Source organism: Heterocephalus glaber, unplaced genomic scaffold, assembly GCF_053883595.1.
Source record: "Heterocephalus glaber isolate CG9 unplaced genomic scaffold, H.glaber_assembly_v1.0 deba00001744, whole genome shotgun sequence".
NCBI classification, from domain to species: Eukaryota; Metazoa; Chordata; class Mammalia; order Rodentia; family Bathyergidae; genus Heterocephalus; species Heterocephalus glaber.
In genome coordinates this window covers 1,951,841-1,969,627 of record NW_028258450.1, presented here as the reverse complement: position 1 = coordinate 1,969,627, position 17,787 = coordinate 1,951,841, and the positions used below count along the sequence as shown (strand labels likewise).

The 17,787-nt window shown below is 58.5% G+C and overlaps 2 protein-coding genes and 1 long non-coding RNA gene across 9 annotated transcripts; 1 reads left to right on the top strand and 2 right to left on the bottom strand.

Moving 5' to 3' along the window:
* Positions 1-2,130: 2,130 nt before the first annotated feature.
* Apoe (apolipoprotein E) lies at positions 2,131-5,119 on the bottom strand. Of its 2 annotated transcripts, none has more exons than XM_004873141.4 (4): positions 4,896-5,093; positions 4,241-4,306; positions 3,443-3,617; positions 2,131-2,927 (listed from the first exon to the last, which is right to left on the bottom strand). In XM_004873141.4, exons 2-4 carry the CDS (start codon positions 4,281-4,283, stop codon positions 2,246-2,248), a joined length of 900 nt encoding a protein of 299 aa, XP_004873198.1. In that variant the 5' UTR covers positions 4,284-4,306; positions 4,896-5,093; the 3' UTR covers positions 2,131-2,245. The 2 variants fall into 2 exon arrangements, with proteins under 2 accessions (XP_004873198.1, NP_001297225.1); NM_001310296.1 differs by having other exon boundaries at positions 2,132-2,927; positions 5,052-5,119.
* A 158-nt stretch (positions 5,120-5,277) lies between these two features.
* Positions 5,278-14,085, top strand: LOC106008524 (uncharacterized). 5 transcript variants are annotated; one of them, XR_015447121.1, is made up of 6 exons: positions 5,278-6,168; positions 7,088-7,227; positions 7,663-7,809; positions 9,011-9,153; positions 11,195-11,638; positions 12,255-14,085. It is a non-coding gene; the product is annotated as an uncharacterized LOC106008524 (long non-coding RNA). The 5 variants fall into 5 exon arrangements; XR_015447120.1 differs by having other exon boundaries at positions 11,166-11,638; XR_015447119.1 differs by having other exon boundaries at positions 11,158-11,638.
* Tomm40 (translocase of outer mitochondrial membrane 40) lies at positions 6,386-16,944 on the bottom strand. Of its 2 annotated transcripts, XM_021250955.2 has the most exons (10): positions 16,816-16,944; positions 16,440-16,719; positions 15,701-15,768; positions 15,186-15,278; positions 14,268-14,369; positions 14,081-14,186; positions 8,079-8,201; positions 7,883-7,959; positions 7,680-7,782; positions 6,386-6,981 (listed from the first exon to the last, which is right to left on the bottom strand). In XM_021250955.2, the coding sequence occupies exons 2-10, from the start codon at positions 16,711-16,713 to the stop codon at positions 6,842-6,844; spliced, it is 1,086 nt and encodes a 361-aa protein (XP_021106614.1). In that variant the 5' UTR covers positions 16,714-16,719; positions 16,816-16,944; the 3' UTR covers positions 6,386-6,841. The 2 variants fall into 2 exon arrangements, with proteins under 2 accessions (XP_021106614.1, XP_004873197.1); XM_004873140.4 differs by having other exon boundaries at positions 16,440-16,886.
* Between the last annotated feature and the right edge of the window lie 843 nt (positions 16,945-17,787).

Below are 17,787 nucleotides of genomic sequence, written 5' to 3'. Positions count from 1 at the left end.
GATGACCTGCTTTCTCCACAGAGCCCAGCACGGTCCAGACATCCAGGCAGTGTCCTTTTAAATTTTTTTCTTTGTTTTTTTGAGACAGCATCTTGATAAATAATTCAGGCTGGCTTGAACTCGCTATGTAGACTAGGCTGGCCTCAAACTTTAGGTGATCCTCCTGCCTCAGCCTCCTGAGTGCTAAGATTACAGGCCTGCATCCCCACACCTGGCTTCTGAAGTCCTGACCTCACAAGGCTAGAGTGGCACCCCCCTGTTTTGCCAGTCTCATCCTCCTCAGCCACATGGGTTTCTGGTGTATAAATGGGGAAACTGAGTCACAGACAAGAACATTCTGGGATTAGTGAGAGGTAATCTCACTTCTCAGACTCCTGGCTGTCTCTTTGGGCTCCCTGCTGGGGTCAGCCCTGTCCATCCCACCTACAGCACCCTCTGCCAGTCCCTGTCCCTGACGTCCCTCCCTAGCCCCCTTCCACCTCCTTGAGGTCTGACTGGGCCTGCTGCAAGGTGGACCCCATGTCTGCTTACAATTCAACACTCACAGTGGGCATGGTGGTGCAGCCTGTAATCCTAGCTACTTGGGAGGCTGAGGCAGAAAGGCTGAGTCGAGCCTGGGGAACTTAGGGAGACTTTGTCTTAAAAATAAAACAATTTTGAGAAAGGTCTGAGGAAGCAGCTCAGTGTGAAGGCCCTGAGTTCATTCCCCAGTAACACACACACACACACACACACACACCCCCTCTCTACTCTGGAGCATTCAAGATTTAGCACTTAAAGATACTGAGACAGGAGGATCCCTGCGACTTCAAGGCCAACCTGGGCTACACAGTGAGTTCAAGGCCAGCCTGGACTACATAGAGAGACCCTGTCTCAAAAAAAAAAAAAATTGCTGAGGCTACCAGCTACCTTCCTCAGTGACACTGGGAAAATTGAGGCTTGAGGGCACGGCCCTAGCCCTGGGCATCAGCCCACTAGGTCTGGAGACCTGTGAGTCATCTCTGGGAGGGGTGCCACTTCCATGCAGGCGCCTGGAGCTTGCCAGGAAATCTCGGAGTTTAGCTGTGCCAAAGGCAGCAGGAGCTGGGCCAGGCCCCCAGACTCAAGCCCCGGCCTGCCCAGGGCTGAGAACTGAGGGGGTGGGAGGGGAATGAGCAGGACGCCCAGGTTCTGCCCCCACCTCCCTGAGCCCAGCTCTCAGCCTGACCTCCACTGGGTGCTGACTCCTGTTTTCCCTGCCCCTTGGCCACCGGACCCGACAGCTGGAAGGGGCAGACAACAGCAGGGCATGGTGGCTCATATCTGTTATCTTGGCTTTCTGGAAGGCTGAGACAGGAGGATCCCAAGGGCAGACTGGGTTACATAGCAAAACTGTCTAGAAAAACAAGATAACAAAGTAGACAACACTTTGAAGACAAAGAACCAGGGTGAGGCAGGAAGTGGGGCCCAGAGGGAGTGAGGGAGCGATGCCCAGCTAAGCCCGGGGAAGGAAGAAAAGAGGCAGTGGTGGAGGGGATAACTAAGGACAGCGGGAAGAGAAAGAGAAAGCAAGGCCCAGGCAAGAAGACCGCAGGAGGAAGAGATAAGACAGGGGAGAAAAAAGCAGGAGCCGAAAATGAGCCTGAAGGGGAGCAGCGGACAGAGAGCCTGGAGAGGGAAGGAGGCGGAGTCCCAGCACACCTGTGGGCGGGCGGAGGGAGAGGGAATAACAAGGCTTTGCTTTCCCAGCGTTTAGGGTCACATTGACTCTGTGCTGCAGGTGTTAAGGGAACACTAAAGGCCAGGGATTTAGCTCAGAGGATTCACCACCTGCCTCACAAGCTCAAGGTCGAGAGTTCGATCCCCGGTACCAAAAAAAAAAAAAAAAAAGAAAAAAGAACGAACTGGGAATGTAGCTCAGCGGGAAGGCTTTGGGTTCAATTCCCAGTACCATAAAAAAATAAAAAAATAAATAAAATAAGACTTAGAAAGGGACAGAGGTAATCACAACCGAGAGCTGAAACAAAAGCAGGAAGACCCCCCCCCCCCAACACACAGGTGAAGGCCACAGTACCGGGAACCCTGTGGCCAGTGTGGGGAAGGAAAGAGAAACCGAGGCAGAGCCGTGAAGAATCATACTCGGAGGCCCAGTGGGTGCTGCGAGGCTCAGTGAATCTTTATTAAGTAAGTGAGGGCCCTTCAGGGAGCTGGGTCAGCGCCTCCTGTTGGCGAGGGGCAGGGGTGGGTCGGGGTGGGTGCTGGGTGCTCAGTGGTCCTCGCTGGGCACGGGGGTGCTTGCGCCCACGGCCAATTGCACCTTCTCGATGAGATCGGCCCACTGGCGCCGCATGTCTTCCATCATGGGCTCGAACCAGCCCTTCAGGCGCGCCTGGAAGGCCTCGGCCTGCTCCTCTACCTTGGCGCGCACCTCCTCCATCTGCTCGCGCACCTCGTCCAGGCGGTCGCGCGCCCGGCCGCCCACCTCCTCCAGCCGCCCGCGCAGCCGCTCGCCCCAGGCCTGGGCGCGCTCCCGCAGCGGTTGGCCCGTTAGGGCTGCGCGCACGCGGCTCTGCTCCACCAGGGACCCCAGGCGCTCGCGGATGGCGCTCACCCCACGCTCGGCGCCCTCGCGGGCTCCGGCCTTGTACACAGCCAGGCGCTTTTGCAGGTCCTCAGCGTCCCGCAGCAGCCGCTTGCGCAGCTTGCGCAGGTGCGAGCCCAGGCGGGCGCGCAGCTCGTCGGGACTCTGGCCCAGCATGACCTGCATCTCTTCGCTGTAATGCGCCAGGCGGTTGCGCACCTCCTCCATGTCTGCCCTGAGCCGCGCCTGCGCCCCCTGCAGCTCCTTGGACAGCCGGGCCTTCGTGTCCTCTGCCACCGGTCCTAGTTCTTCCTCCAGCTCGTTCTTGTAGGCCTTCACCTCCTTCATGGTGTCCTCCATCAGCACCCTGCGACCCAGAGGGAGGACGCGGGCGCAGTGAGGCCTGGGTCAAGGGGACCCAGAGGAGGTCTAGAAGGGAGGGGAGAGGCCCAGAAGGTGACAGACAGGTGCAGAAACAGAGAGAAACAGAGGGGTAAAGCTACCGGACAGAAGCCAGGTGTGGTGGAGCACTCCTGTGATCCCAGCACTCTGGGAGGCTGAGGGAGGAGGATTCCAGGCTGCAAGTAAGGGGCTGGTGAGGCTGGGGTGTGGCTCAGCAGTAGCTCATTTGCCTAGTGCCTGTAAGACTCTGGGTTTAATCCCAAAGGCTAAGGCTGGAGCTCACTGCAGAGGCCCAGGGTTCAGTCCTCAGTACCCGAAAAAGAAAGAAGGAATAAAAGAAAGGAAAGGAAAAGAGGGAGGAAGAAAAGGACCGAAACCCAGACCCCTCCCTCCAAGAGATAGTGACAAGAGAAACCAGAGCTTGGCAAGACCCAGAGGCACCGAACTCCGAGAGGGTCCCAGGCCAGCGCCAGCACTCACGTCAGCTCCTGGGTGACCTGGGAGTTGAGCAGCTCCTCCTGCACCTGGTCAGACAGTGTCTGCACCCAGCGCAGGTAATCCCAGAAGCGGCCCAGCGCCAGCTCCCAGGGCTGTCCGCTCTGCCACAAGGCTGGCTCCTGCATCTCCAGCTCCGGCTGCACATCTGCCCGGCATCCTAGTGGGGCAAGTTCGAGGGTGGGTCAGGGTCCCTGAGCACGTCCTACACACAGGACTCCACCCGGGCTAGGTGCCCCCCAAGTGCCCCTCGGCCTTTTGGAGGCCTTAGTGGGAAGGGAGGGGAGGAGTGCAATCACACTTGTCAAGCATGTATTTTCATTTCGTTTTGCTTTGGAAACAGGGTCTTGAGATGTAGTCCAGGAGGGCCTTGAAGTCACCATGTAGCCAGGCTGACCTCAGACTCAGCGATCCTCCTGCCTCAGCCTCCCGAATGCTGGGATCACAGGTGTGCGCCACCACACCCAGCAAGCACATACTGTCTTTCTGTGTCCCATGCAGGACTATGCTGGGGTGACAATAAAAACCCAACATCGATGACACTTGGCAGTTACTCACTACACACTGGACAACAAAGCCTTAGGAGGTGCTAGTAACATGGACAACGGCAGGCAATATGGGTGGGGAAAAGAGGCCCAGAGAGAGTAAAACAGCTGCTCAGAGCTGATGAATGTGGGGAGCCTCAGACTTGGGCCTCCCTCTCATGGGCCACAGGAAGAAGGGGCCCTGGGCTTCAATGGAGTGGAGTGAGGCTCAGGGCCCCTGAACAGGCCCCACCCATACCTGCCAGAAGGGTGACCACCAATACAGCCCACAGGGCCTTCATCTTCCCGCCTGCGATTGGTCAGCCTGGGGAGGGAGGAACTGTCAATCCCTGCAGTGCAGACTCCGCCCACCCAAGCCGGCCCCGCCTCCAGCGCCTGGCCCTTGCCCCACCCTAATCCAATCACAAACACTCACCTGGCCCACTGGCCAGCCTAGTCCAATCACAAAACACCAGCTGTCCCCCTCCCTGCCCGGGTCTACTTAATCTCTTTGTCTTCTACTATCTCTTCTCCACCCCCCCCCCACACCTCTATTGCCAAAATTCCATCTCCTTCTCTCAGGGTTCAAATTCCACTCCTCCCCCACCCCAGCTCCCTCTGGAGCCGGGCGGGCTCGGCGCGGTCCAGCCCCACGATCCTCTGCCCGAGCGTTGGAAGCTCCAAGCCGGTGTCTGAGCGCAAATTTCCATTTAGGGGCCAATTTAACGCTCGCATAAAAGTCCTCTCTATCCTCGCTATCCCTGCGCCATCAGTGATGGAGGTCTCATGACGATAGGGGCATCCAGTAGGTGCCCAATTCTTGCTCCACACCCAACAACTGGGCCCCACCCTGCCTTCTAGCCGGACTAGACGCCCATGCCCCGGGCCCTTCCCCAGCTCCCATGGGTCCTGACCCAGGCCAAGGTCAGTCACTTCCTCTCTTAGCTTGTTCCAAGGGGCTCTCCCGAGCTTCCCTCCTTTTCCTCCTTGCTTCCGACTCTTCCTGGAGCCCAAGGGGTCCCGTCCCTAGGTCCCTTCGCTGGTCCCAGCGCCAGGACGGCTTCTCTCACCAGCTGCTGCAGAAGGACGTCCAGGGGCTCCCAGGGGTCTGAGCAGGGCTGCGGGATCCCGGATTCCTCCAGTTATAGGGCTCCCCCCTGCCCCGCCCCTCCACCGGCCTGGGAGGGCTGGGCCAGCCCTGTCACGAGGCGGCCGTCCCCCCCCCCCCCGCAGGGGAGGGCGGAGGGTGGGGCGGGAGGCATTGTGACCCCCCCCCCCCGTGCTGGGGGTGTCCTGGCCCTCCCTTCGTGCGGATGAGTACAGCTGGGGAGGGGCCTGGTCGTGGGCAGACACAGGAGAGAGGGAGGAAAACGGGAAAGGGATGAGGAGGACGTGGGTTTCAGCCCCACTTTCTCTAGGGCTCAGGCGAGCATCTCGGGGAACCCCATTCCCCACTTGTGAAATGGGAGCTCAGCACCCTGCTGGCTCGGGCTGCTTGGATCCAGGAGCCGCCCACGCCGCGCCTTCCTCTGGGTTCCAAGCAGCAAAGCCCCGCAGGGCGACTGTGGGCAGACAGCGGCCCAGTCTCTCTGAGCAGTTTCTTTATCCATTAAAAGTGAAATGCAGTGGGCGTGGTGGCGGAAGGCGGTAATCCCAGCATTCTGGGAGGCCGGAGCAGGAGGACCAGATTAGGTCTCACGAAGAAAAGCGGGCAGGCACGATAGACTGCAGGGCCAGGGAGGCCTCGGGCCAGGCCCTGTGTTTGCCTTGAACTCAGAGCACCCTGCCGGGAAGAGCACAGGCGGGGGGTTACTAGGGGTCATCGGTGCTCACCAGCTCCACCAGACTCCGGGCAGGGTGTCAGTTCCCGTCTGCAGAGCGGTCAGGGACCTGGTTACCTAGCCCCACTCGGAAAAATCCTGACTCCGCAGAGCCGAGAGGGGGGACGGGGCGGGGGGGTGGGGGTGGACCGCCCCACCCATCCCTTAATGGTCCTGAAGCTCTGCGGATTGCCTGAATCCTTTTTGAAGCTCCTGAAAACTCAGACCCCTCTCTACATCCTGCCTTTCCTGGGACCTGAGGACCAAGAGTCAGCTCTGCCCCCGGGGATCTCCACACTGAGTCATCCTTTGCTTCAGTTTGCCGGGGCAAAGTCCTCTGCAGCCACTCTGGCCAGGTCACCAAGGGGTGAGTGACCTCAGGAGCCCGCTCTTCGGGCGAGGAAAGGCGTGTGATGTCCCTAGGCAGGGCAGAAATCATGGGGCGCCCTTGTGATCCCCGGCCAGGCTCCCCCCACCAGGGCGCCCGGCGCCGGTCCTGTGATACCCGCGCCCCCTGCCGGCGACCGTCGGAAGCTTGGGCAGCAATGTGCAAGGACTCTGGAGAAAAGCAGGCCTCCCATTGCCACTGTTTTGTTTCACGTATATTTTTTGTATTTTTCGTTTTCTTTTTTTCTGTAAAATGTCTCGGTTCTTCCATAACTTATAAACATGATTTATACCGAGGAGTAGAGGGGAGAGCGGGCGGGACGGGCTGTCGGCGGGGAGCTCCTCTTGCTGGCCGGCGGGCTGGCTCCACAGGCCGGCCGGGACGCCAGGCCACTTCTCCCTGAGGTTGTGCTGCAGCCTCCGCCCTGGTGCTCAGGATCCACGCTCCTGGACGCCGAATCCCCTCGGGCACCCCAGGCCCACTGGGCTCGCTGCCCCTTGCCCTCAGGACCCTCGGTCCCAGGACCCTTCCTCAGCTGGGTGGTGGTGGCCCCCTCCTTTCCGCTGCCCCCGACCCCCAGGAGGGAGGGAAAGGAGGGGGGCTGGGGCGCCCTCCGCGGGGAGAGGGCGGAGGCGGGATCTGAGGCGCAAGCTCAGCCGATGGTGAGGCCGAAGCCGCACTGGAACTTGTTCTTGCGGTGGTTCAGGAAGGCCCCGAGCGCCAGCGTCAGGGGCAGGGGCGGCAGCTTCTTCTCCAGTGTGGCACCCACGATCCAGTTGCTGTCCACGGAGCCTGGGGGAGGGGCGGCCAGGATGAGATGTGCCCCAGCTCTCGTCCTGGTGACCAGGGTCCCCGCCCCCAAGTCCTGCTCATGCTGAGTCACTATCTCCCCCACCAGGCCCTCTGCTGGGACAAGGAGGCCTGGTCACCGCTATCCCCAGCACCACAGCAACAGGCCGGGTCCAGAGCAGTGCTCAGGATCTGTTGTTGCCAGACTGAAATTTCCTCTAAGGATCGCCACTGAGCCCTGCCCGATGAGTGAGTACGCCCTGGGGAGACAGAACTAGATTCTAGGGGTGGCCCCTCCTGAGGCGGGCAGGGGGAGTGGCTTCGGCAGCAGCTGAGTCGTGGCCTGGCTGACCAAGGGGGGTGTGTGGTGGTCTTTACACACCCGACCTGAAACACCGGGGCCCCACCAGGTGGGAGAGTCACCTGCAGTGAAGCATCTGGCTGTGAACACTCTGTGAGCCTGTTACCCTAATGTGAGATGAGCAGGCTGGGTCGGAAGCTTCGCCAGTTGCCTTCCATTTGTGGGAGACAGAGAAGGGAGAGGGCTGCTGGCTGACATCCGCCAGAGCTCCAGGCCGGGTCCCCAGCCCACGTCCTGACAAGGTCTCCAGGGCAACCCAGAGGCCCACAGAAGGCCCCTCACACTGCTGTTTTCTGTCACCTCCTATCTATTTTCTCTGCAAGGAAACTGAGGCCTTTACCTTTGAAGAGGAGGTTGGCCTTGGGCAGGTCTAGCTGGTACCCGAAGGAGACACTGGTATCCTGCATCCTTGTGCTGGCCTCGAACTCCACGCCCACCTGCAGCTGGAGAAGCCAGGACAAGGCCCAGGGGTGAGCCGCCCACCTGGGCTCTGGGCAAGCCAGCCCAGGGTGGGAGGTATCGCCAATCACCCCACCTGCTCACCTGGTCACTGGCTTTGTGGTAGTACGTTGCATGCATGCCCGCCTGGCCTAACGTCACTGTGGCCAGCCAGTTGTTTACTGAAAGAGAACAGGGTGGGGGCAGGGGCAGGTCACATGGGGACTTGGGCTGCTGGGCTGCACCCTCACACTCTGGAGTCTCCCCGCCCCCCAGCCCCAGGGGTCCAGGCCCAGCTCACGTGTGTATTTCCCAGCTAGAGACATGACAGTCCCCTCCTCCCCGGGCCGCCGGTGGTAGACCAGCTCTCCGCCCAGGGCCAGACACGGTGTGATGCTCTGGAGGTAGTGGGCCACGAGGATGCCTGTGGGGGCAGACAGTTGGTTCACACCAGGCCCAGCTGTGCTGTGTGCTCCTTGGAGAAGCCCCACGCCCACTCCTTGGCCCCTCACATCCCTGGAGCGAGGCCTGGGGCTGGGAGCTCATCCCCCCTACATGGCCCAGCAGCCAGCACCCATTCCCCACCACTGATAGGAGGGCAGGGTCTGGGCTCTGAGCCACCGTTCGCTGCAAGTAGTCAGGAGGAACAGTGGCCAGGCAACAGCTGGGGCCCAAGTCCTGGCCCCATCCCTGGAGTTCTGCCACCTCCTGCCACTTCTCTGACAGCCCAGTTGCTGCTGGGCTTGTGATGAAGGCTAAATGACAACTTCACTACACTGGGGCGGCCACACTGAAGCCCAAGCCAGGGCTCCTCTCCCCCTCAGTGGCAGGGACGCCACCCCTGGACCAAGGCCTGATTCTGGTTTGACTGTCTGGAGCCTCAAAAAACAGGGAGGAAGCAAGTGACAGACACAGGAAATGAATGACACACAGATGAGACAGGGAGATGGGGGAAATCAGAGCTGCGCCGCAGCTCAGGAGCAGGGCTCGTGCCCGGCATGCACACAGCCCGGGGTTCCATCCCCCACACTGCACAAAAGAAGAAACAGAGACTGAAGGCTCCCCAGTCAGGACACCCACCCAGCCAGAAGGACAAGTACGGCTGGTGCAAGATGCACGAGGGGCACCCTACTGGCAGGGACCCCCAAAGATGGGGCCAGATGGGGCTGAGGGGACCAACAGTCCCTTTGCAGGGCCTGGCCAGCTCAAGCTACCAACCCCTTCTCCCCCCAGCTTCGCAGACCCTGCCTCGGGAACTCTTTGCTGAACCCCACCAGCACCGCTCTGCTGGGACACTGTGTCCAGCTGAGGGGGACTGAGGAGCCACCTATGCTTGATATGGAGCTGTCAGCTTAGAATCTCTGATCCCTGCTACGGTAAGTATTTGGACTGAGGCCCAGGACACCCTGACCAACAGGACCCGGCTTCCCACTGAGCTGCACCCCTAGCTCATCTCTGGGCCTCTTCAAGGGACCTCCGATAGGCAGAGATCTGCTTAAAACACAGGCCTGACTTTAGATGCAAAGCCTGCCATGGGTCGCCAGTGCAGCTGCAAAGCCCCAAGTGTGACTTGGGGCCAGGGCCAGCATCAAAGCAGGGCCACATCCTCAGCCCACCACCCAGGCGACCTCACTCGCCCTGGCCTGCACTAGTGCTTCCCAGATCTGGCCCTCCCCTCCAGCATGCCACCCCCGGAGCCACCACTGCCACGGCACTGAGTGGATAACAGAGGGCCTGACCCGCAAAGGCCCCACGGTAACCTCGTAGCAGGCACCTGCAATGGCAGATTCCCCTCAGCCCTCAATGGGGCGGGTAAGCAACAGCGTTCTGTGGCACACAGCAGTCAACCCCAGGGCACCCCCTTCTCTGCTGTGGAGCTCATCCCAGCTCAGGAGCCCCATTCTCCTTTACTGTGGTGCTGGGGGTGGAACCCCAGCCTCACAAAGGCTGACACGTGCTCTGCCTGAGGTGTACCCAGGCCCACGGGCCTTGCTCCTGACCTCCTGACCCCCAGTGCTCAGCTGCACCCCTAGCCCATTTTTAAAAATTTTACTTTGAAGCTGAGCGTGGTGACACAGCCTATAATCTCAGCACTTTTGTTGTTGTTTTTTGATACTGGGGATCAAACTCGGGACCTTGCACTTGCTCGGCAGGCGCCAGAAGCACTGGGCTAAATCCCCGGCCCCAATCTATCTCTCGGCACTTTGGAGGCTGAAGTGGGAGGACTGCTGGGAGTTCCAGGTCAGCCTAGGCTACACAATGAGTTCAAGGCCAACCTGGTATATTAAAGACCTTGTCTCACAAAAACCAAAAATGAATGAATTTAATGGACATAGGGTCTAAGTTGTTCATGCTGGACTAGCACGTGGACCCTCGAGCCTCAGCCACCAGTCCCTGGGATCACAGGCACGTGCTGCCATGCCTGGCCTGTGGTGCCTTCTTCATGTGCTCTTCATCTTTCCCTCACCTCCCCAAGCCTCCCTCTGGACACTGCCACTTTACAGAGGCTGTCCCTGGTCCCTGTCCCTGTCCCTCTTTGTTAAAGTCTTCACAGCAACCCCAGTTTTTTCCAGGTGGGATTTGTTTGGTTTTTTTGAGACAAGGTCTCGCTATGTAGCCCAGGCTGGCCTTCCACTTGCAGCCACCCTGCCTCAGGCTCCAGAGAGCTGGGATTACAGGCCTGTGTCATCACCCCTGGGTCCCAGGTGGGATTTCGTAACAGGAACACATTGCATCAATACGATTTTAAAGACAAAAGCCAGGCGGGGTGGCACATGCCTGTAATTTCAGCATCAAGAGGCTGAGGCAGGGGCTGGGGATTTAGCTCAGTGGTTTCGCCGCCTGCTGCCCAAGTGCAGGGACCCGAGTTCAATCCCCGGTACCAAAAACAAAAAAAGAGGCTGAGGCAGGAGAATTGGCCCAAGTTCAATGCTAGTGTGCAATACACAATGAGACTTTTAATCTCAAAAAATGAGAAACAAAAAAGGGCAAATGACTCTAGCGAAGTGCAGTAGTACACATCTGTAATCCGAGCTACTTAGGAGGCCCACAGAGGGGGAACCCCAAGTTCAAGGTCACCCCGGGCTAGATAATAGGGACGGGCTGAGGATGTACCTCAGTGGTAGATGGGTTGGATCCCCAATATTGGGGGGAAAAGGGGAAATGTCTCCCATTGGCCTGGCAGCCCCATACTGCATAAGGCACGGCACACGGCTGGGCGGGGCGTTCAGGGCGCCAAGACCTGGGGCAGCGATGCAGCACAGGCTCCGAGGGTCCGGCCACATTTGGCTCCCAACCAACCTGTGCGGCTGACCTACCCTGGGCCTCCCTTCCTCGGTGAAAGGGGGGCCACGAAACCCAGAGGGTCCTGCCCACTGCAGGACATCAGGCAACCTGAGTACACAGTGATGCTTCCAGCTGCGGATGCAGGGCCAGAGACAGCTTTCATCGACTGCTTCGCCAAGAGGTGGCCAGTGACCCCACTGTGCCCACTTACAGAGGACACCGAGGCTCAGTGCGGCTGGCGAAGTTTTTGTTGACAAGTGACTGGAGTGCTCGGCACGGAAGGGCCTGTTTCTGTTAGGCTTGAGGTGACGCCTGGGGGATCTGAGGGACAAAGCGCCAGGGTGGCCGTGGGCACTGGGAGCCTGCCCTGGGGGTGGACACGGCAGCTAAGCTGTTGGGTGGGTGGTCAGCAGGTGCCTTGGCTTGGCATGGATGCTGCTACTTGCTCCCTCAGCCAGGGCCAGGCCAGGGTGAAGGCTGCCCATGCCAAGGGTGGCAACAGTGGAAGATGCCACCTGGGGCCACCTCACCTGGAGGGACGCTGCCTGGTGCCCTGAGACAACGCCCTAGCCAGAGGTGAGGACTCCCCAGGCCCCCAGCCTACCCCACAGCCCTGGCTATGGCACACGCCGCTGGGCAGGTACTCTCCGGCCAGCTGGCATGGTCCCCAGCTGACAGCCAGATAGTTGCTGTGCCTGTCACTGGATGAAGTACCCCAAGGGCTGCCTGCCTTAGCGCTCTGGTTCCCGCTATACCCTTAGTGCGCACAATACTGTGTGGATAGTACACACTCAATAAGTACTTGCTAAAGACAAGACACCCAGAACCAGGTGTGATGGCACATGCCTGTAATCCCAGCCAGGAGGCTGAGGCAGAAGGATCACTATGTGATAGCCTGGGCTACACAGTGAGTTCAAGGCCAACCTGAACTACCTAGTGAGACACTGTCTCAAAAAACAAAAACACACTTAAAAACAAAACAGGAACAGCAAGGGAGAGACCAGGAGGACAGAAGTCAGGAGGTGCCTGTCCCCATGCAACCCAAACAGTAATTGGTGCTCTTCAGCTTATCTCAGGGCCTGGCCCCTCCACAACCGAAGGTGGCCTCTGCTACCCAGTGACAGTCTGTGTGCTGACAGGAAATGGTGGGGCAGAGCCAAACCCCGTGACTGGTGGCTCCGTGTCCTTCCAGTTGTCCAGGCCCAGAATTCTGGAGTCACTCACCTCCTCTCTTATCCTCCACACCCAACTGTCAGCAAAGCCCATCAGCTCCGCTGAGAACCCACCTGCACCTCACTCCTCCCTGCCCTTGGAGCAGAAGCCCCTGGGGTCACAAGAGTCTCATCAGAAGCCGTCAGACCCTCGAGCCGCCCCAGCCCTGCTCAAGGAAAGGCCCTGTGACCATCCTCTCCTAACACATTTACAGGCCCTGCCCCTTCCGCTCCCTTACCCGGAAGAGCTGTCTGCCCAGCCACCCGCCTGGCTCCTTCCCTGTCCTTCAGGCTTGGTTCAGATGTCGCCTGCAGAGTGAGGCCTTCTCCCAGGACTGCCCACTCCTTCCCAGGTCCCAGTCTTTTCCCAGAGCCCCTTTCTTTTCACATTACTGGGGACTAAACCCAGAGCCTTTCCACTGAGCTACATCTCAGACGCTTTTTTTGAGACAGGGTCTCACTAAGTCACTAACTTGCCCAGGCTGGACTGGGATGGAATGGTGATAGTCCTGCCTCAGCCTCCCAAGTGCTGGGATTATAAGCCTGCACCACCACAACCAGCCTGACATGTTTTCTTTTTTCTTTTGGTACCAGGGATTGAACTTGGGTCCTTGTGCTTGTGAGGCAGGCGGCGGAACCACTGAGTTAAATCCCCAGCCTCCTGACATGTTTTCTTGCACAGTGCTGGAGCTGGAACCCAGGGCCTCAGGTGTGCTGTGCAGTGCTCTCCCACAAGCCCCAACCAGCCCCCTCTGACACCTGCAGGTGCTGCTTTACTTGAGTCTGTCCGGCAGGACGGAAGCTCCCCAAGGACAAACTTAGCTCTCTTGTTAACCATCTTATTCTCAGTGCCTAGAATACTTACTATATAGTCCATGCTCCGTAAATACTCAAAAAATGAACACAGGAAAAATAATGACGAGCCAGGTGTGGTGGTGCAGGGCTGAGATGGGAGGATTATAAATTCTAGCACAGTGTGAGGAACTTAACGAGATCTTCTCAAATAAAAATTTTGAAAAGGGCTGGGGATATAGCTCAGTGGTAGAGCCATCTCTGGGTTCAATGCCCAGTACTGCAAGGGGTACTAAAAAAAAAAGGAACTGAAAGGAGACCACAATTCCAGACGGAACCCAAACATGAACCCTCAGCCCCATCCCAGGCTGCCTGCTTCCCCAGCTGTGTTCGGCCTGTAACCCTGGGATGTGCTCTGTGCCCCGTCATAACCCCAGCTCCCGGAGTAACGGCCCTTGGCCACAGCTCGAGGGAAGCCAGTGCCCGTCATGTGTCCAACATCACACAAAGCCTGGAGCGCATGTGAACTTCTTTAACCTACTCAGGACCTGGTGGGCAGCCTGGACCGAGCAGGAAACAGGCCCACTTCACAGTTCACACAGCACAGGGCTGGGGATCCAACCCTTGTCCTTACCCCAGACACTACATAGCTCCATTTCCTTTTTCTTTTGTTTCTCCTTGTACTGGGGATTGAACTCCCCTTTTGTAATTTTTCATTTTGAGGTCTTGCTAAGTTGCCCACATTGAGCTTGTGATCCTCCTGCCTCAGCCTCTCAGAGTGCTGGCGCTACCATATTTTAAAAAGTCAGTCCTACTTCAGCCACTTCTCAGAGGGAAGAAAAGAGGTCAGAATGGATCTGTTGGGGGACGGGGATTTAGCTCAGTGGCACCATGCCTGCCTCACAAGCACAAGGTTCTCAGTTCCATCCCTGATACCAAAAAAAAAAAAAGAATGGATCTGTGGGTACAGCTGGAACAGGGGTTCTGTGACTGCCCTTCACACCTGACCTCTTACCTGAACCCACCAAGACGTCTGGGTTCCCCAGGGTGACAGCTGCGGTGAAGTCTGAACCCCGGTACTCCCCGTCCACCTGCCAGTTCACAAACTTCGACTGCTGCGTCTGTAGGGGAGGGCCGTGTGAGCAGAGGGGTGTGTGTGTGGGGCGCCGGGCTGTGGGGCAGCAGGGTGCGCACCCTCTCACCTGGATGGCCATCTTGGACCTGAGGCCGGGGCCCAGCTGGTGAATGATCTGAGCGTTGAGGCTGCCGCTGTTGTCCATGTCGCCTACCAGCACGGGGAAGGCCTGGGGGGTAGAGGGCAGGTCAGAGGTCAAGGGTCAGAGGTCTCACTATGGACGTGAGTGGCAGCCTAGGTGGTGGGCCCCTGACTGGTGTGCTCCACCCCCTTGAAGCCCCCACAGCCTTTGGGTCCCCCCCATCACAACCCTGTCGACTCTGGGTTTTTACTCTCTAGGAGCAGGACAGTCCCGTCCTACTGAAATGTGAGTCCCATGGCTATCTCAGTCACTGCTGTGTCCCAGCACAAGGCCGGGCATGGACTAGGGGTCCAATGCAAAGATCTGCTGAGTGCAGACATTTATTGAAGGGAAGCAAAAATTCAGTAATAATTAGAAGGACCTAATTCAGCACCACCCCTCCCCATCCAGGCCTGCAGTGCCCCCATCCCACTCTAATATCCACCCTCCTTAGGGCAGCCCGAGGTCTACATGTCAAGCGTACAGCAGATGAGAGCATCTCTTTCCTGTTCTAATCTGTTCATGGCTCTGCAGCGCCCCTTAGAGAAAGTGTGAACACCCAGTTTGGCACCCAGAGAGCTGCCTAATCTTCAGCCCAGGCCTGCCCACTACAGGTACTCACTGGTGACAATGCTGTGGCAGTTGCCCTGTCTCCCCAGCATGACTCAGCACAGGGACAGACAGACAGGAGGGGTTCAGGGGACACCGGTGGAGGAATTACCTGAGGCCCAGTACACCTTGTCCCTAACCCCCAGTGCCCACAGGGCCCTCAGCAGCAGTGACCTCCCAATGAAGCCTCCTTAGCTGGATGTTTGGCTACATATTTATTCTAAGAAAGACACAATGAGCGACAAAAGAACCTACCTCTGTGGGACTCAGCTGCTTTGTCCCCACGTACGTGACCCCGAAGTGGTAGGTGGACTCCCCAATTGTGCTGAGGGCTACCGTGTGGTTCACCTGGGAGGAGGAGGAGGAGGGGCTGTGGAGTAGGTGCCAGTCTGAGCTGGCAGATGGGGTCTCTGGACTGGGCAGGAATGGAGACTGGAAAGCGTGGGGCTAGCGACACAGCTCAGTGGCAGAGTGAGTACTTAGCATGAGCAAAGCCCTGTGTTCCACCGAAGCCACACCACTCCCTAGCTGGGAGGTGTGGCCTATGAGACTCAGAAAAGTTGTGCTGGAGTGGATCGGACAGCTGGCACTTCACTCTTTCAGGATGTTATGGGGTAAAGGGCACGCCTGGATTCTGGGTCCCCAAACCCTACCACTGGCCCCATTAAGTAGTCAGTCTGACCTTGTATCTTTGCAAGTACTAAAGAACACGGCCCTTTAGGAGACTCGGGCTGTACTGCAGATGCAGGGGAGGCACTGGGAAGGCTCACCTGAAAATGGTTACTCAACCCTTTGTTGACTGTAAGTTTGACACCCTCCATCTGAATCGGAAACAGCTCTAGGGAAGAGAAACGCTGTCACACTCCACACTCTACACAAGCCTCTTCGTTCCTGGCCACACCCCCAGCTCTCTCCACGTCCACAGAACATCTCACAAAAGTATCCCGAACAAGACAGGGGAGGTACTGCCTAGTGGACAGGGCCAGGGCCTCTGCCTAAGTCCAAGACCCATGTGGTTTAAGTCAAACTCATCATGTGTTAGATGGAGATCCGCCACACGAAACTGATCCGAAGATTTAATGACTTAACACGTGCTGTATACCACAATAGCGCACATTAATAAGCTCCTACCACTCTTGCTGTCATAATCATGCCAAGCCAGGACCCAAAGGCCTTGGGTTCCACCCCTCTTGGGACCCTTGCTGACCCTGTGACCTTGGGCATCAGTTCCCTTCCTGATCACACCCATGAATCGAGCTTAGTGAGCGCGGGCCTCCTGAGCTCCCTCAGACTTTTCTCTACTGCTGTGACATTCCATCCTGACACTGCACCATTCGATTCCACAGTTCTAAGCCCCAGCCTCGCCATTCCACCATCCGATCCCAACGTCAACACCTAAAGCTCGGTTAAACGATTCCAATGGTGCACGCCGACTGCTAAGGTTCCCCCGTGTCCCCCCTTCCCAAGAGATCTGGGCCGTCACACTCTGGCGGGACCCTCGCCCCTCACCCTTGCACTTCCGGTGACACTCTTCGAATGTGCCCGGGTTGGGCAGGCAGCCGCAGGCCCCATCCTCAGCGGCCCCAGCGGCGCTGGAGGTTGCAGTCCCGGGAGTCCGTTCCGACCCTCGGCCCGCGCTGGGCCCGGCGCCCAGTCCGCCCCCGAGCGGCGGCAACGTAAAGCCGGGCGGCGAGGGCGGAGGCGGCGGCAGCCCCACGAGGGCTGGAGCAGGCGGCGGCGGCGGGCCTGCGGGCGGCGAGCTAGCAGCCAATACGTTCCCCATGGTCGCCTGCGAGAGGAGATGTCAGAGGGCGGGGGTCAGGCCCTTCTCGCCCCGGGCTCAGCCCTAGGCAGCCCCCGCCCTGTTCGGGACCCCGTCTCTCACTGGCTGCGGTGCCTGCTCCCAGCCTGGGCTCCGCTCTCACCCCGTGCGCCGCACGCAACCTAACCCGCTGCTGCCGCCGCTGCCACTGTCACCCCGCCCTATCTAGCCCATTGGTTCAGTGTGTCCTGGAGTCCACCCACCGCCCTGAGGCCCCGGCCTTTCTATTGGAGTCATGGCTGGAAGTTCCACCCATCTCTCTCAAACTTCTTTTCTATTGGTCCCCACTTGCAAGCGGTAAGTCAGGGGTCCTTTCCCTTTTCTATGGCTGGGGCGCCTTCGCCTATTGGCTCGTGGTGCCGCGGGTTCTGGTCCTAGCTCGTCATTGGCCTGTGCGGAGCACTTTGCAACGCCCATTGACGCGAAGCCCTGCCCCTTCCTGAAGGAGTCCTCGCTTTTGACTCCGCCCCGTGACGAACGCCGAGATAAGTGGTCTGTTTGGCCCTTGAAGCATCCTTATTGGCTCTGGGTTGTAGAGGGATCAATTTTGGTGACGTATTAGCCTGTTCTCTATTGGCTAATGTGCCAGGGTCGAAGGACACGGGTAAATATGGGTTGCACCGTAGAGGCTGCTAGGCAGCAAGGTCAGGCCTCGCGTCCCACCAAGCATCGCGGCGGAGGGGGCACCGTCTCTAGTCCGGATCGAAAACCGGAAGTGCTGCGTTTTCCCACAGTGCCTCGGGAAAAGGCTAATCAATTCTGTGAACTCTGCTCTGCTTCTCGTTACCCACAATGCCCTCATTACCTCAACGCAACTGTAGCCTTAGACCCACCCCTTCGTTACCCATCATACCGTCGGCTCCCCGCGTCACTGCGGCTTCTATATCTGGCCCATTCATTCCTGTCCCATTTCCCAGCATGCATTTGCCCCATTCATTTCGGCTTCATTGTCTGAACTGCCTTTAGCCCTTTGCTACCGCCTCAGCTCATCATTTTCCCGGACTTTCTCTAATTAAGTGTCATGCTTCGGGTCCA

What these genes read in the sequence shown, in the direction of transcription:
- Apoe (NM_001310296.1), bottom strand. Translation starts at nt 4,283, where the DNA reads ATGAAGGCCCTGTGGGCTGTATTGGTGGTCACCCTTCTGGCAG. An exon ending in GGTGGTCACCCTTCTGGCAG is followed by an intron (nt 3,618 to 4,240) that starts GTATGGGTGGGG and finishes TTGCCCCACTAG; the next exon opens with GATGCCGGGCAGATGTGCAG. An exon ending in CAGGTCACCCAGGAGCTGAC is followed by an intron (nt 2,928 to 3,442) that starts GTGAGTGCTGGC and finishes TCTGGGTCGCAG; the next exon opens with GGTGCTGATGGAGGACACCA.
- Tomm40 (XM_021250955.2), bottom strand. Translation starts at nt 16,713, where the DNA reads ATGGGGAACGTATTGGCTGCTAGCTCGCCGCCCGCAGGCCCGCCGCCG. An exon ending in GGTCCAAGATGGCCATCCAG is followed by an intron (nt 14,187 to 14,267) that starts GTGAGAGGGTGC and finishes CCTCCCCTACAG; the next exon opens with ACGCAGCAGTCGAAGTTTGT. An exon ending in ACCACAAAGCCAGTGACCAG is followed by an intron (nt 7,783 to 7,882) that starts GTGAGCAGGTGG and finishes TGGCTTCTCCAG; the next exon opens with CTGCAGGTGGGCGTGGAGTT.